The sequence below is a fragment of the Thamnophis elegans genome, chromosome 2 (genome assembly GCF_009769535.1).
Source record: "Thamnophis elegans isolate rThaEle1 chromosome 2, rThaEle1.pri, whole genome shotgun sequence".
Taxonomy (NCBI): Eukaryota; Metazoa; Chordata; class Lepidosauria; order Squamata; family Colubridae; genus Thamnophis; species Thamnophis elegans.
In genome coordinates, this window is record NC_045542.1 from 161592426 (window position 1) to 161611377 (window position 18952).

Sequence of the window (18952 nt, forward strand, 5' to 3'; positions counted from 1 at the left end):
ATAGGTACAGTATAGGTGGTACCTCGTTCAACAGCAGTAACTGTGAGAGAGATCTTGGAATCCTAGTGGACAACCATTTAAATATGAGCCAGCAGTGTGTAGCAGCTGCCAAAAAAGCCAACACAGTTCTAGGCTGCATAAACAGAGGGATAGAATCAAGATCATGTGAAGTGTTAATACCACTTTATAATGCCTTGGTAAGTCACACTTGGAATACTGCTCTCAGTTTTGGTCACCACGATGTAAAAAGGATGTGGAGACTCTAGAAAGAGTGCAGAGAAGAGCAACAAAGATGATTAGGGGACTGGAGACTAAAACATATGAAGAACGGTTGCAGGAACTGGGTATATCTAGTTTAATGAAAAGAAGGACTAGAGGAGACATGATAGCAGTGTTCCAATATCTCAGGGGTTGCCACAAAGAAGAGGGAGTCATACTATTCTCCAAGGCACCTGAGGGTAGAACAAGAAGCAATGAGTGGAAACTAATCAAGGAGAGAAGCAACTTAGAAGCGAGGAGAAATTTCCTGACAGAACAATTAATCAGTGGAACAGCTTGCCTCCAGAAGTTGTGAATTCCCCAACAATGGAAGTCTTTAAGAAGATGTTGGATAGCCATTTGTCTGAAATGGTATAGGGTTTCTTGCCTAGGCTAGAAGGACTAGAAGACCTCCAAGGTCCCTTCCAACTCTATTGTATTATATTGACTAAAGATCCAGATAAACATGATTGAACAACTGTTAAAAAACTTCAGGATGCAGAAGGTTGATCAATTCAGTTGCAATCTATTTGGGGGGGGGGGGAGAGCAGATCTGATTCAATACCCCCTTAAGGAGGAATCCCATCCCAAAGTGTTTCAACCTTCAAATGTTTTCACGCTTGGAGTGCAGAAGCTTAATCATGCAAAACAAATCTATTCTTCTGAAAATCTATTACCTGCTGAGTCTGTCTCTCAACTTCTTGTTGGCTCAAGAGGAAGTCTTCAGCCAGAGTCACTGCCTGGGCACAAGTCTCAGGGCAGCCATCTTTGACCCAGCCCTGGATCTCCCTGGGCAGGATGGCCAAGAACTGCTCCAGGATCAGCAGCTCCAGGATCTGCTCCTTGGTGTGCCTCTCCGGCTTCAGCCACCGGTGGCACAAGAACCAGAGACGGCTGCAGGCTTCCCGGGGACCATCAACCTCTCGGTATAAGAACCGCCGGAAATGCTGCCGCTGGACTTCGGTGCTGATCGCATCCACCCGCAAGACGGCCGCCTTCACTTTCCCGTAGTCTCCAATCTCCTTGTCCTCAAATGCTTCCCCTTCGTCTTTGAGGCCTGGGATGAGCTGGGACATCCATTTCCCCGGGTGAGTGTTGATTGCCTTTTCGATGGAGGTCAGAAATAAATCGTCCCAGCGTTGGGAAGCCGGGAACGGAGCATGCTCGGGTTGAGATGGAGACCTTTCCTCCATCCCTGGGGCATCTTTTCCGGGCGATGTTTTCTCTTCGTTTTTTAGCAGGCCAACATGGTTGCTCAACTCCGTTCCCTCAGAAACATCTCCAGGACTTGCCACACTCTGTCCTTCTGCTTTCTCCTCCTGCTGTACCACTGGGAGATAATCCTGTTGATCACGGGGACTCATCAAGTCTTCCTCTGCCTCCTTGGAGGCCATTTCAACTCCTCCAGGCCAGCGTGACTTTAGTCCAGCTCGGTTTCCTCCCTTCCCTTTCAATTCTTTGGGTCTACTGGCGTTGGGTCCCAATTGGGTTGAGGTGAGAAAAGTCCAACCTTGGTCGGCTTGCCGCCACTCAAGAAATCTGCCTGCCACAAAGACATAAGGGTCATTACATTGGGTTATTTAAAAGAGCTGAGATAGAAGAAGCCTTCTCCAATCTGGGCACGCACTAGACTTCATTTCCCAGAATTCTCCAGGCAGCATGGCTATTGCAGAGAATTCTGGGAGCATAGATATTGGTCTCAATTCGGGCCATGCTGACTGGACACTGACAATGGATCCCAGAGTTCTCCAGTCACGGCTGAAAATTCTGGGAGTACATATTGTATTTTTCGGAGTATAAGATACACCTTCCCCCCCCCCCCCAAAAAAAGAGGCTGAAAATCTGGGTGTGTCTTATACAGCATTTTTGTCTCCTGAAACCTGTATAAAATGCATCCTTTTCCTGCAAAAAAGAGGCTGAAAATTTGGGTGCGTCTTATACACTGAATATAGCATTTTTTGCCTCCTGACACCCTGTCCCCTTCACCAAAATGGCCATGCGGAGCTTTAGGAACCTTGCAGAGTGATCCTGGGGGCTGGGGGGGGCAGAAATGAGAAAAAAAATGGGCCTTTTTTGCTCAATTCCCAGCCCCAGGAGCACTCTATAAGCCCCCTAAAAGCTATCCATGCCCTTTTTTGACAAAAAGCAGGTTCATTTTTGCAAAAAACGGGCCTTTTTTTGCTCTCCCCCCCCCCCCTGGAGCACTCTACAAGCCTCCTAAAGACTATTCATGCCCCTTTTTTGAAAACAAAAGCAACAACAACCAGGCCCATTTTTGGGAGGTTTGTAGAGTGCAAAAACTTTTTTTTTAATTTGCCTCTTCAAAACCTTGGTGCGTCTTATACTCCCGAAAAATATGGTAATTCAGAATTCAGTTCCCAGAATTCTCCAGTAGCATGGCCATTAACAAAAATTCTGAGAGTCTGGACTTCGATTCCCAGAATTCTTCTGTCAGTGTGGCCCGTTGCTAAGAATTTGGGGACTATAGATTTCTCTAGGCGAGTGTTATTCAAGTTTGGCAATTTGAAGAGATGTGAAAAATAGCCCTGAGGAATTCTGGGAGTTGAAGTTCATACATTCCCCCAGTTGCCGAGCTTGAAAAACACTGCTCTAAACTGGAAGCAGAAACAGCACTGGGCACCTACTGGTCCCTCTTTAAAGCAGCTGCATCTTTTCCTGAGTTTGCACAGTGGCCCTTCGAACCCAAGGCAGTGCATATTTGACTTAAGGAGGCATCACCCCCGAAACCTCATTCACCTTGATGTACCTGTTGACAGCTGCTCAACTCAAATGATATTTAATACCATAGAACTGTAGGCTTTGCTGAGCTAAAATATATACAAGCTTGTCAAAATTATGTCTTTGTCCAGGTGTTGTAGCTTAGTCCCACCTACCTGGAGTAGAAGCCCATTGACGTTAATGGTGCAGGCAGGTAGGTAGGCAGGAAGTGATATTCTTCAAGTGTGCCTGAGCCCTTTGGCCAGCTATAACTCTGTGCCTCCAGGAGAGAATCGCCTATAGGGGAAAAGATAAAAACAAAAGAGGGGGGGGGGGAAACTTACAGGCACACCCTTTGCAACAAAACCATGGGAGTTTATTGGAAAGGGAGGCGGCACTTTCAGGATGCCACATTCCAAACCAAGCCACGTTTCTGGACAGACTTCTGCTTGTTCCTAGGGCTGACTAAAAAGTATGGCCAAAGCATCTCTTGGCTTGAGCTTCATCATTATTTGGCTGGTGCTTCATCGGTGGAAGTTTTTAAGAAAAGACTGGACAGCTGCCTGTCTGAAAAGGTATAGGGTCTCCTGCTTGAGCAACGGGGTTAGACTAGAAGACCTCCAAGGACCCTTCCAACTATCTATTCTGATAGATAGATAGATAGATAGATAGATAGATAGATAGATAGATAGATAGATAGATAGAAAGATATGATAGGTAGGTAGGTAGGTAGATAGATAGGTAGGTAGGTAATAGCAGTTAGACTTATATACCGCTTCATAGGGCTTTCAGGCCTCTCTAAGCGGTTTACAGAGAGTCAGCATATCGCCCCCAACAATCCGGGTCCTCATTTTACCCACCTCGGAAGGATGGAAGGCTGAGTCAACCCTGAGCCGGTGAGATTTGAACCGCTGAACTGCTGATCTAGCAGTAGCCTGCAGTGCTGCATTTAACCACTGCGCCACCTCAGCTCTAGGTAGGTAGATAGATAGATAGATAGATAGATAGCAAGCGAGCTAGCTAGCTAGATGATAGATAGATAGATAGATAGAGAGAGAGATGATAGATGATAGGTTGGTAGGTAGATAGATAGAGAGCTAGATAGATAGATGGATAATAGATAGATAGATAGATAGATAGATAGATAGATAGATAGATAGAGAGCAAGCGAGCTAGCTAGCTAGATGATAGATAGATAGATAGATAGATAGATAGATAGATAGATAGATAGATAGTAGATAGATAGAGAGATGATAGATGATAGGTAGGTAGGTAGATAGATAGAGAGCTAGATAGATAGATGGATAATAGATAGATAGATAGATAGATAGATAGATAGATAGATAGATAGATAGATAGACAGACAGACAGACAGATAGTAGATAGATAGATAGATAGAGAGCTAGATAGATAGATGGATGATAGATAGAGATGATAGATGATGGGTAGGTAGGTAGATAGATAGAGAGCTAGATAGATAGATGGATAATAGATAGATAGATAGATAGATAGATAGATAGATAGATAGATAGACAGACAGACAGACAGACAGATAGTAGATAGATAGATAGAGAGTGAGCTAGATAGATAGATGGATGATAGATAGAGATGATAGATGATGGGTAGGTAGGTAGATAGATAGAGAGCTAGATAGATAGATGGATAATAGATAGATAGATAGATAGATAGATAGATAGATAGATAGATAGATAGATAGACAGACAGATAGTAGATAGATAGATAGAGAGTGAGCTAGATAGATAGATGGATGATAGATAGAGATGATAGATGATGGGTAGGTAGGTAGATAGATAGAGAGCTAGATAGATAGATGGATAATAGATAGATAGATAGATAGATAGATAGATAGATAGACAGACAGACAGACAGACAGATAGTAGATAGATAGATAGAGAGTGAGCTAGATAGATAGATGGATGATAGATAGAGATGATAGATGATGGGTAGGTAGGTAGATAGATAGAGAGCTAGATAGATAGATGGATAATAGATAGATAGATAGATAGATAGATAGATAGATAGATAGACAGACAGATAGTAGATAGATAGATAGAGAGTGAGCTAGATAGATAGATGGATGATAGATAGAGATGATAGATGATGGGTAGGTAGGTAGGTAGATAGAGAGCTAGATAGATAGATGGATAATAGATAGATAGATAGATAGATAGATAGATAGATAGATAGACAGACAGACAGATAGTAGATAGATAGAGAGTGAGCTAGATAGATAGATGGATGATAGATAGAGATGATAGATGATGGGTAGGTAGGTAGATAGATAGAGAGCTAGATAGATAGATGGATAATAGATAGATAGATAGATAGATAGATAGACAGACAGACAGATAGTAGATAGATAGATAGAGAGTGAGCTAGATAGATAGATGGATGATAGACAGAGATGATAGATGATGGGTAGGTAGGTAGATAGATAGAGAGCAAGCGAGCTAGCTAGCTAGATGATAGATAGATAGATAGATAGATAGATAGATAGATAGATAGATAGATAGATAGATAGATAGATAGATAGTAGATAGATAGAGAGATGATAGATGATAGGTAGGTAGGTAGATAGATAGAGAGCTAGATAGATAGATGATAATAGATAGATAGATAGATAGATAGATAGATAGATAGATAGATAGATAGATAGATAGATAGATATGATAGGTATGATAGGTAGGTAGGTAGGTAATAGCAGTTAGACTTATATACCGCTTCATAGGGCTTTCAGCCCTCTCTAAGCAGTTTACAGAGAGTCAGCATATTGCCCCCAACAATCTGGGTCCTCATTTTACCCACCTCGGAAGGATGGAAGGCTGAGTCAACCCTGAGCCGGTGAGATTTGAACCGCTGAACTGCTGATCTAGCAGTAGCCTGCAGTGCTGCATTTAACCACTGCGCCACCTCAGCTCTAGGTAGGTAGATAGATAGATAGAGAGCAAGCGAGCTAGCTAGCTAGATGATAGATAGATAGATAGATAGATAGATAGATAGATAGATAGATAGTAGATAGATAGATAGAGAGATGATAGATGATAGGTAGGTAGGTAGATAGATAGAGAGCAAGCGAGCTAGCTAGCTAGATGATAGATAGATAGATAGATAGATAGATAGATAGATAGATAGATAGATAGATAGATAGATAGATAGATAGTAGATAGATAGAGAGATGATAGATGATAGGTAGGTAGGTAGATAGATAGAGAGCTAGATAGATAGATGGATAATACATAGATAGATAGATAGATAGATAGATAGATAGATAGATAGATAGATAGACAGACAGACAGACAGATAGTAGATAGATAGATAGAGAGTGAGCTAGATAGATAGATGGATGATAGATAGAGATGATAGATGATGGGTAGGTAGGTAGGTAGATAGAGAGCTAGATAGATAGATGGATAATAGATAGATAGATAGATAGATAGATAGATAGATAGATAGATAGATAGATAGACAGACAGACAGACAGATAGTAGATAGATAGATAGATAGATAGATAGATAGAGAGTGAGCTAGATAGATAGATGGATGATAGATAGAGATGATAGATGATGGGTAGGTAGGTAGATAGATAGAGAGCTAGATAGATAGATGGATAATAGATAGATAGATAGATAGATAGATAGATAGATAGATAGACAGATAGTAGATAGATAGATAGAGAGTGAGCTAGATAGATAGATGGATGATAGATAGAGATGATAGATGATGGGTAGGTAGGTAGATAGATAGAGAGCAAGCGAGCTAGCTAGCTAGATGATAGATAGATAGATAGATAGATAGATAGATAGATAGATAGATAGATAGTAGATAGAGAGATGATAGATGATAGGTAGGTAGGTAGATAGAGAGAGAGCTAGATAGATAGATGGATAATAGATAGATAGATAGATAGACAGACAGACAGATAGTAGATAGATAGATAGAGAGTGAGCTAGATAGATAGATGGATGATAGATAGAGATGATAGATGATGGGTAGGTAGGTAGATAGATAGAGAGCAAGCGAGCTAGCTAGCTAGATGATAGATAGATAGATAGATAGATAGATAGATAGATAGATAGATAGATAGATAGTAGATAGATAGAGAGATGATAGATGATAGGTAGGTAGGTAGATAGATAGAGAGCTAGATAGATAGATGGATAATAGATAGATAGATAGATAGATAGATAGATAGATAGATAGATAGATAGACAGATAGACAGACAGACAGATAGTAGATAGATAGATAGAGAGTGAGCTAGATAGATAGATGGATGATAGATAGAGATGATAGATGATGGGTAGGTAGGTAGATAGATAGAGAGCTAGATAGATAGATGGATAATAGATAGATAGATAGATAGATAGATAGATAGATAGATAGATAGATAGATAGACAGATAGTAGATAGATAGATAGAGAGTGAGCTAGATAGATAGATGGATGATAGATAGAGATGATAGATGATGGGTAGGTAGGTAGATAGATAGAGAGCAAGCGAGCTAGCTAGCTAGATGATAGATAGATAGATAGATAGATAGATAGATAGATAGATAGATAGATAGATAGTAGATAGATAGAGAGATGATAGATGATAGGTAGGTAGGTAGATAGAGAGAGAGCTAGATAGATAGATGGATAATAGATAGATAGATAGATAGATAGACAGACAGACAGATAGTAGATAGATAGATAGAGAGTGAGCTAGATAGATAGATGGATGATAGATAGAGATGATAGATGATGGGTAGGTAGGTAGATAGATAGAGAGCAAGCGAGCTAGCTAGCTAGATGATAGATAGATAGATAGATAGATAGATAGATAGATAGATAGATAGATAGATAGATAGATAGATAGATAGTAGATAGATAGAGAGATGATAGATGATAGGTAGGTAGGTAGATAGATAGAGAGCTAGATAGATAGATGGATAATAGATAGATAGATAGATAGATAGATAGATAGATAGATAGATAGATAGACAGATAGACAGACAGACAGATAGTAGATAGATAGATAGAGAGTGAGCTAGATAGATAGATGGATGATAGAGATGATAGATGATGGGTAGGTAGGTAGGTAGATAGAGAGCTAGATAGATAGATGGATGATAGAGATGATAGATGATAGGTAGGTAGATAGGTAGGTAGGTAGATAGATAGATGGATGGGTAGGTAGGTAGGTAGGTAGGTAGGTAGGTAGATAGATAGATAGATAGATAGATAGATAGATAGATAGATAGATAGATAGATAGATAGATAGACAGACAGATGATAGATAGATAAGTAGGCAGGCAGATGGTAGGTAGGTAGGTAGGTAGATAAGTTAGAAAGAGAGAGAGCTAGATAGATAGATAGATGGATGATAGGTAGGTAGATGATAGATAGATAGATAGATAGATAGATAGATAGATAGATAGACAGACAGACAGACAGACAGACAGATGATAGATACGTAAGCAGGCAGATGGTAGGTAGGTAGATTAGATAGATAGGGAGAGAGAGAGAGAGAGAGAGAGAGAGAGAGAGAGAGAGAGAGAGAGAGAGGATAGATAGGTAGATGATAAATAGATAGACAGACAGACAGATGATAGATATGTAGGCAGGCAGGCAGATGGTAGGTAGGTAGATAGGTAGGTAGGTAGATAAGATAGAAAGAGAGAGAGCTAGATAGATAGATAGATGGATGATAGGTAGGTAGATGATAGATAGATAGATAGATAGATAGATAGATAGATAGATAGATAGATAGATTGATAGATAGACAGACAGACAGACAGACAGACAGACAGACAGATGATAGATACGTAAGCAGGCAGATGGTAGGTAGGTAGATTAGATAGATAGGGAGAGAGAGAGAGAGAGAGAGAGAGAGAGAGATGATAGATAGGTAGATGATAAATAGATAGACAGACAGACAGATGATAGATATGTAGGCAGGCAGGCAGATGGTAGGTAGGTAGATTAGATAGATAGGGAGAGAGAGAGAGAGAGAGAGAGAGAGAGATGATAGATAGGTAGATGATAAATAGATAGACAGACAGACAGACAGATGATAGATATGTAGGCAGGCAGGCAGATGGTAGGTAGGTAGATAGGTAGGTAGGTAGATAAGATAGAAAGAGAGAGAGCTAGATAGATAGATAGATGGATGATAGGTAGGTAGATGATAGATAGATAGATAGATAGATAGATAGATAGATAGATAGACAGACAGACAGACAGACAGACAGATGATAGATACGTAGGCAGGCAGATGGTAGGTAGGTAGGTAGATTAGATAGATAGGTAGACAGGTAGATAGATAGATAGATAGATAGATAGATAGATAGATAGATAGATAGATAGATAGATAGATAGATAGATAGATAGAGATGATAGATAGGTAGATGATAAATAGATAGACAGACAGATGATAGATAGATAGATAGATAGATAGATAGATAGATAGATAGATAGATAGATAGATAGATACATACATACGTAGGCAGGCAGGCAGGCAGGCAGGCAGGCAGGCAGGCAGATGGTAGATAGGTAGGTAGGTAGGTAGGTAGCTAGACAGACAGACAGTCAGACTGACCGATCCGCATAGAATCTGTCTCCAGCCCCTCCATTGGTAGAATGCCAAGCAGAAAGAATGGATGTGGACAGGCAGACAGACAGATCGAAGCCACACTTCGTGCAAGCGGAGCTGCAAAGCAAAGAAGCGGGAAAGATTCACTAGCGAATCCATCGCGAGGAATCGTAATCGGGATCCGGACAAGAGAGCAGGCAGGGCGGGCTGGCTTGCACCGACCGAGGATGCACTTTCCCCGCACCCACCCACCCACCCTCCCAAAACTCACCTCTGCAGCAGCACCGAACCCGGGTCTTGCCCGGGACAGGCGAGAAAGCAAAGCCCGGGGTTGCAACCCACCAATCTCGTTTCTCTCTCTCTTTTCCTCCCCTCTCCCTTTGCAATTCGCCCCTTTTCTCCTCCCCCTCCAGCCACCGGAAGGGACTGGGCGGCCACAGATCAGCACCGCGAATTTCTTCCCGGCCCTTCTGGCCGGCAACAACCTCGATGGTTTTAACCCTTCGCGGGCGGGGGGAAACAAAAGGAGGAAGAAGCCTTTGAATGGGTTCTTTGAAACATCCTGAAAAGAAAAAGAAACAAACAAGGAAGTCCAGTCGCCTCCTGACACAAGCCCCTTTGGGACAACCATGACCTTGGATGACAGAGAATCTTTACAGACTTTTAGTTAATGCAATTAGGGATGGAGACCCTTTGAATGGTGTGGGAGTATGAACGGATTTCTAGGGATGGGGAAAATTTGCGGACTACAGGAACCAGGAGCATCACTCAGGTGACCCTGAGGACACAGACAAACATCCAAGTGCTTCAAGGGCCCTCTAAAAGGATGCCAATGACCAGCTGTCTGCAAGGAATACTAAATCCTTCCATTCCCCACCATCCAGTCAGAGCTGAAGAAGCTTCTTGGATGAGAAGCGAAACATTTCAAAGAAAAAACAAGAAAGTCCAGTTGCCTCCTGGAAAAAAAACAACAACTTTGGGGACAACTATGGCTTGGATGACTGAGAATCTCTATATACAATTCAGTGGGTGTTGGTTTGCACAACCCTGTCTCTAAAAGCAACGGCTTGGGGTTTAACGTGTCTTGAGGACACAGATGAGATCTTTCCCTTCTCGGATTCTCTCCCGTGCACACATCAGGCAGTTGCTTTGTAGGGTAACAACAAAAGCAATGGAGTTGGAAGGGACCTTGGAGGTCTTCTAGTCCAACCCCTTCTCAGGCAGAAAACCCTATACAAGTAGTCCTTGATTTACGACCCCAAATTGAGCCCAATAGTTCTGTTGCTATGTGAGACATTTGTTAAGGGAGTTTTGCTCCATTTTATGACTTTTTCTTGCCAGTGTTGTTCAGTGGGTTACTGCAGGTGTTAAGTTAGTGACAAGTGAATCTGGCTTCCCCATAGATTTGGCTTGTCAGAAGGTCACCAAAGGGGATCGCATGACCCCAGGACACTGCAGCCGTCATAAATATTAACCAATTGCCAAGCATCTGAATTTTGATCACATTGACCATTGGGATACTGCAACGGTCTTAAGTGTGAAAAATGGTCAGAATTAACTTTTTTCAGTGCTGTTGTAACTTTGAACGCTCACTAAATGAACTGTTATAATTTGAGGACTACCTGTACCATTGCAGACAAATAGTTGTCCAATCTCTTCTTAAAACCCTCCACTGATAGAGCACCCACAATTTCTGGAGGCAAGCTGTTCCACTGATTAATTGTTCTAACTGTCAGCAAATTTCTCCTCAGTTCTAAGTTGCTTCTCTCCTTGATTAGTTTCCACCCATTGCTTCTTGTTCTGCCCTCAGGTGCCTTGGAGAAGAGTTTGACTCCATCTTCTTTGTGGCAACCCCTGAGATATCGAAACACTGGTGTCATGTCTCCCCTAGTCTTCCTTTCTATTAAACTATACCCAGTTCCTGCTACTGTTCTTCATATGTTTTAGTCTCGTCTCCTAATCATCTTTGTTGCTCTTCTCTGCACTCTTTCTAGAGCCTCCACATCTTTTTTATATCATGGTGACCCAACCTGGATGCAGTATTCCAAGTGTGGCCTATCATTAGTTAAATGAGTCCAATCACTAATTACAGATAGCGCCACTGCATCGTAATATAATTTTAGGTTAGGTAATTTCAAGCCTCCTCTCTCCCGTACATCTTGCATTATTTTCATCTTTACCCTCGGCTTCTTTCCTGCCTATACAAATTTGTTGATACCCTTCTGCCATTCTAAAAGATTCGCATCTTTTTTAAGTATAGGTAACATTTGGAAGAGAAATAAAAATTTTGGTAAAATGTTCATTTTCACTGCCGCTATCCCACCCAGCAAAGATAAGTGCAATTTCTCCCATTTTTTCATCTCTGTCTGTATGCTATGCCAAAGTGGTTCATAATTATGCTTATATAATTTCCCATTTGAAGTTAAAATATTGACTCCAAGATATTTGACTTTTTTGACCACCTCACATCCTAGCGTCCCTCCTAGTTCTTCCTTTTGTTTAGTATTCATATTTATAGCTAATATTTTGGTTTTTCCTAAATTTATTTTAAAACCAGATACTTGACCGTATTGATTAATCATATTCATTAAAACCCTACTGGATTCCTGCGGTTGTTCCAATATTATGACCAAATCATCCGCAAAAGCGCGCACTCTGTATTCTTGCTGCCTAATCTTGATCCCTTTTAGACCACCCAAGCCCCGTATTTTACTCAACAATACTTCCAAAGTTATAATAAACAATAATGGGGACAAAGGACAGCCCCGTCTTGTACCTTTTCCAATTTGAAAAGAGTCTGTTAAACTTCCATTGACTATAATTTGTGCTGTTTGCTGTTGGCATATTGCTTTAATTGACTGTAAAAAAATTATCTCCTATCTGCATTTTTTGCAATATCTTCAACAGAAATTGCCAATTAACTCGATCAAAGGCCTTCTCAGCATCCAAGAATATAAACGCAGCAGGGATCTGGTTGTTCTTTCCCAAATATTCTAATGCATTATTAATTAATCTGACATTACTTTTCATCTGTCTCCCCTGTATAAAACCTGTTTGGTCAGTGTGTATCAATTGTTGAATAACCAGCATTAACCTATTTGCTAGTATTTTAGTAAAGATTTTATAATCTACATTAAGTAATGAGATAGGTCTATAATTTTTGGGTTGGGTAGTATCTTGATCTTCTTTGGGTATCAAAGATATAAACGCTGTCTTCCAAGATGGAGGAACTTTACCTTCCGTTTGAATCTTATTAAATAATTCTCTAAGAGGTTCTACCATTTCTAACTGTAAATTTTTATAGTAAACCGCTGTCAAACCGTCTGTACCTGGTACTTTCCCTAACTTTAATTGCTTAATTACCTGCAAAATTTCCCCCGAGGTTATTGGTTGATTCAATTTTTGCCTGTGCTCTTCTCTAACTGAAGGTATTTTCTCTTTATTTAAATATTTGTCTATATCTAGACCATTAATTTTATCCCCTTTATACAATTCTATAAAAAATTCCCGAAATACCTTTTGAATCTCTTCCTGTTGAAACACCTCCTTCCCTCTGTAAATCAGTTTAGATATATTTCGAGTTTTCCTTTTTTCCCTAATCTGATAAGCTAACCATCTGCCAGGTTTGTTTGCGTTACAAAAAGTATTGTGTTTTGCATATAATAAATTAGTGGCTACCTGGTCAGAGATCAACATGTCAAATTGAGATTTTAATATGGTGATAGCTTCCTTAACCTTTGTATCGCCTGGATTCATTGTTAACTCCAACTCTTTTCTCTTAATTTCCTCTTCCAATTCTGTTCGTTTTAACCCTTGTTTATATCTATGTGTTTTATTTATATTCATCAGCACTCCTCTCATATACGCTTTGCTTGCATCCCATATGAATTCCATAGATGTACCCTTATTCATATTCAAAACGAAATATTCAGATAACAATTTTTTACAATCATTAATATACTTTTCATATCTAAATAAGTTTTCATTCAATCTCCAAAACCTTCTTGCCTGCACTACCCTTCCCAACTCCATCCAAACTGGGTTGTGGTCCGAAAGGACCCTAGCCGCAATCTTTGTCTTCTTGACCCTAGAAAGCAAATCATTAGTGATTAGTATAAAATCAATCCTTGAAAGGGATTGATGTCTATCAGAGAAGAAAGTGAAATCATATTCCTCTGCATTTCTGCAGCCACACCTACAGACGAGTTTCTATAAATTTTTTGAAACCCACCACTGAAGCTACCAAAGAACCTGAAGCTTTTTGGGGATCCAAAAAAGAACTCAAAAAGCTTCAGGTTCTTAGGTGGTTTTTCGGAGTGCTGTTTGTGTCTGACGGGAGATTCCAGATTTTCCCTGGCTCCATGCTTTCTGCTACCTTGGCCTGAATTTCTACTATCTGTTGGCAGTTGTCTTGCAAGTAAATGTTTGGTCACAATATTTTATCCTCTGTTAGAAGGAGAAAGGAGGGGAAAAAAGTATTTCCTTTTCAGAAATGTAGAGTCACTGGGGACAATAAGAAGAGGAGGACGGTAGGGAGAGGAAGAGAAGGAGAGAGGGTAGGTAGGGGAAGAGGAAGAGTAGGAGTAGGAGAAAGGGAAGGGAAGAAGGAATGGAAAGGAGAGGAGGAAAGAGGAAAGTAGAGAAGGGAGGGAGGGAGAAAAGAAAGGGAAAATAAGATGGTGTTACAACAGGAGGAAGGAATGGTAAACAAAGCAACCCAAACTGTATACCTATATTATAACCTATAAAATGGAATAACAAATGTATAAGAATGATAAATGTAAAGAAGAAAAATAATTATGTGAATGTATACTTAAAATGGTATGTAAGAGTGCCAATGTGGAAAAAAGCAAAAAAGAAATCCCTCCAAAAAAGATAGTAAGAAAAATAAACTTTCCCTCCTCAGCCAGCAGGTTCAACACCAACACTTTATCTTTAAATAACTTACCAGTTATTTAGCATCTTCATTCTACCCCTCACCCCATTTTCTGCTCTCTAAATCTTCAGTTCTGCTTACTGATCAACAAAGGTCCATTAAGAACGGGGAAAAAAAATACCTGGGTGCCTTGACTGTAACAATTTATGACTGGAAATCCATTCCCACTTGTGGTCATAAGTCAAGGACCTCCTGTACTCTGCAAAACTTTACATCCTTAGACACTCATAACTCTTTGGTATAATCACTCTGTTACTGATGCTGCTTTGTCAACAAAACATCCTCACATTCTTTTGCCTCATTGTGTACTCTCTGATGAGATTTGAATTTGCTTCAGTAGAAAAAAAAATTTTTTTCCCCACACCAAAGTTTAGGATTTCCCTTCTGTCACTGAATTTGTATTTATTAGATTTATAAGCCGCCCAATCCCGGAGGACTCCGGGCGGTTTACAAAGGAGAAAAAAAGAAAAGCAAAATAAAACATAGTTAAAAAATTCCCAACACGCATACGATCAATCGTGGCTGGACTTTAACAATAGGGTCAACAGCCCCAGACCTGCCGGAAAAGCCAGGTTTTAACAGCTTTTCTGAAGGCCATGAGAGTGGGTAAGGTCCGGACCTCTGGGGGTAGCTGATTCCACAGGGTTGGAGCAGCCACAGAGAAGGCCCTCCTCCGGGGGCCCACCAGCCGACACTGCCTGGCTGACGGCATCCTAAGGAGGCCCACTCTGTGGGATCTTATCGGCCGTTGGGAGGCATGGGGCAGTAGGCGGACTCGCAAATACGCTGGTCCTGAGCCACATAGGGCTTTAAAGGTAATGATCAACACCTTGAATTGCATCCGGAGACCAATTGGCAGCCAGTGCAGCTCACAGAGGACAGGTGTAATATGTGTGTATCTCGGTACACCCAATATCGCTCGCGCGGCTGCATTCTGGACTAGCTGTAGTCTCTGAAAGCTTTTCAGGGGTAGCCCCATGTAGAGCGCATTGCAATAATCCAGCCTTGAGGTGACAAGGGCTTGAGGTGACTGTGTAATGTTTCTGCTGAATTAGAAGATTCACAGATTGGATTGGATTGAATTGGGAAAAAAAACCCCATGTTTTTCACATTGTTCACAACTAAACAGGTTTATCTCCGGTATGGACTTTCTGGTGCATTTTGATTTGCAATGAAAAGGTTTCTCACACTCCACGCATTTGTAAGGCTACTCTCCTGTGTGAAGTCTGGTGTGCATCTGACATGCTGAAGGTTGGGCAAAACATTTCCCCCACTCCAGATATTTATACGGTTCCTCTCCAGTGTGGATTTGCTGATGCTTCACAAGATAATCTTTCCGAGCAAAACATTGATCGCACCTTGAGCATTTATGGGGCTTCTCTCCTGTATGGATTCGGCTGTGACGTCTAAGGTGAGATGAATGAGCAAATGCTCTCCCACAGTCCAAACATTTGTAGTTCTTTTCCTCCGTGTGAATTTTCATATGACTTTTAAGGGCTGATGAGGTACAATAGAATTGTCCACATTCGGTGCATTGATATGGTTTCTCCCCTGTGTGGGTTTTACGATGTCTCCAAAGGTCTCCATTGTGAGCAAAGCATTTTCCACATTCTCCACATCTGTATGGCTTCTCTCCTGTGTGGAGCCTCTGATGCCTTTTGAGTTGCTGTTTTTGGGGGAAGCATTTCCCACACTCCCCACATTTGTAGGGTTTCTCCCCTGTGTGGATTCTCTGATGAATTTGAAGCACTCCTGGTGAATTAAAACTTTTCCCACACTCCCCACATTTATAGGGTAGGTCTCCTTTGTGCCATTTCTGGTGTCTCTGAAGTTCATAAGAATACATAAATTGTTTCTCACATTCTGGGCATTCATAAGGTCTCTCTCCAGTGTGAAGTCTCTGATGTCGCAGCAGGGTTGATTTCTGAGTAAAATATTTCCCGCATTCGAGGCACTTTTCGTTTTTCTCCCCTGTGTGTGTTTTCTCATGAGTCCGAAGAACTGAACTCCGGGTGAAACATTTTCCACAATCAAAGCATTTGTAAGATTTTATTCCTACATGAGTCTTATCATGGATCCAAAGATTTGACTTCTGAGAAAAGCTCTTCCCACATTCCCAACACTTGTAAGGTTTCTCCCTTGTGTGGATTCTTTCGTGGTTTCTGAGAGTGAGTTTTTCACGGAAAAAATCCCCACATTCCAGACATTGATAAGGTTTCTCTCCAGTGTGGATTTTCTGATGTTTAAAAAGGATTGAGTTTTGACTAAAGCATAAGCCACATTCCTCACATTTATAGGGTTTTAGTGTTGGGGGACTGAGGTCTTTGGTGTCTGTTCCAGAGAAGGATTTCTCACCCTCCAATCCTTGACTGGATCCGCTTCCCACATTGACCTTCCTGTGGGTCAAAAGGAGAGAGTGGAGAGCAAAGGATTTCCCACACTCGGAGCATTCATGGGTTCTTTGGTGGTTTTTCAGAGTGTTGCTTGTATCTGATGGGAGATTCCAGATTTTCTCACGCTCCATGCTTTGTGGCATCTGCTGCCTTAGGCTGAATTTCTACTATCTGTTGGAAGTTGTCTTGCAAGTAAACATTTGGTCACAATCGTTTATCCTGTGTTAGAAGGAGAAAAAAGTATTTCCTTTTCAGAAATGTAGAGAGCCACAAAATCCACAATAAAGGATCCACAATAATTGAGTTTAAATAGAGGTTTAAGGACAAGGCACAAGCACTTCAGCTTACTAAACTGTACCCCCAAGTGCATTATGGGACAAGGCACAAACAGCCTGCACATATCACGGCTAAAAATGTATCCCTGGAACAAAGACGCAGTTTGGGCTGAGAGAACATTTCCCCATGGAGGGACAGGATGAAGGCTGGACAGGGGCAGCCCCGCCCCAAGCTGAGTCCCCAGGAAGCCTCTTTTGGCTTCAAGGGTGCATCCACCCAGCCGTTGCAACTCCCCCACTCTGTGGCCTTCCCTCCAGGGTCCACCTCCAACTAGACCAAGAGTGGCTTCTTACAACAAGTATCAATTAAAGATATTACGCCCTCAATTCACTGCATCACTCTCTTGTCAAATTAAGATTAAAATAATTAACATGCTTATTCTCCAGACCAAGATTTGTTTACTCAACTTTAGAGTTATGATTAAGAGGTCACTTGTTACTCCTCTGAGACTGACCTCATTACAATGGGGAGGGGAGGGTTTGGATGACAGAAAAGGTTTAAATTATTTGAGTGGAGTTCCTGTTTCCTTCATACCAAGAGATCCCCTTTTTCTGAGCTCAGTCTAAAAGGCCAACAATGAAATCCTTTGTTCTAATGCTAATGCTTACTTTCTTTTTGCTTTAAAAACATGGGCAGAATTTCTAAACTTTCTATTTTCCTTGTTTTGCACAGAAGAGGCTGGGATGGGGCAGCCACATCCCAGATCCTCAAGCAGCCTCTGTCAGCTTCAGGGGTGCATCCACCCAGCCGCTGAGAGTCCCCCACTCTGTGATTTTCCACCCAGAGGCCACCTCTAACCTGACCAAGAGTGGGTTCTTCAACAAATATTAAAGGAATGACATTTAGTGATTTTAGTGATTTTATTAGTATTTATAGGCCGCCCTTTTCCCTGAGGGGACTCAGGGCGGCTTACATAAAATAAGGAAGGGAGGGTACAAGACAATAAACACAAAACAATACATAAAAGTAAAATAGTACACAACATTCATTCATCATTCGGGTGGGGACAGATTATAATCTTTATCCCCAGGCCTGACGGGCTAGCCAGGTCTTAAGGGCTGTGCGGAAGGTCTGGACGGTGGTGAGGGTACGAATCTCCACGGGGAGCTCGTTCCAAAGGGTCGGAGCTACTACTGAAAAGGCTCTCCTCCGTGTGGTTGCCAGTCGACACTGACTGGCAGATGGAACTCGGAGGAGGCCTAATCTGTGCGATCTAATTGGTCGCAAGGAGGTAATTGGCAGGAGGCGGTCTCTCAAGTACGCAGGTCCACTACCATGGAGGGCTTTATGAGTGACAAGTAGCACCTTGAAGCGCACCCGGAGATCAACAGGTAGCCAGCGCAGCTCGCGGAGGATAGGTGTTATGTGGGCGAACCGAGGTGCGCCCACAATCGCTCGCGCGGCCGCGTTCTGGACTAGCTGAAGTCGCCGGATGCTCTTCAAGGGCAGCCCCATGTAGAGCACATTGCAGTATTCCAGCCTAGAGGTCACAAGGGCCCGAGTGACTGTTGTGAGGGCCTCCCGGTTCAGGTAGGGTCGCAACTGGCGTACCAGGCGAACCTGGGCAAATGCCCCCCTGGTCACAGCCGTCAGATGGTGGTCGAAAGTCAGCTGTGGGTCCAGGAGGACTCCCAAGTTGCGAACCCTCTCTGAGGGGTATAGAATTTGACCCCCCAGCCTGAGCGATGGAACACTGGTCGAATTATTGGGAGGAAAACA

At 41.8% G+C, this 18952-nt stretch overlaps 1 protein-coding gene across 1 annotated transcript in view; it reads right to left on the bottom strand.

Annotated features, from left to right (window-relative positions):
• The window catches only part of LOC116502493 (zinc finger protein 850-like), a 39327-nt gene that overhangs the window by 6590 nt on the left and 13785 nt on the right, over positions 1-18952 (bottom strand). Inside the window, exons 4-7 of the mRNA XM_032208374.1 lie at positions 15716-17116; positions 9840-10069; positions 3153-3273; positions 936-1797 (exon numbers count right to left, since the gene is read on the bottom strand). Of these exons, the coding sequence (XP_032064265.1) occupies positions 936-1797; positions 3153-3273; positions 9840-10069; positions 15716-17040 (2538 nt within the window). The 5' untranslated portion in view covers positions 17041-17116. The remainder of the gene's footprint in view (positions 1-935; positions 1798-3152; positions 3274-9839; positions 10070-15715; positions 17117-18952) is intronic.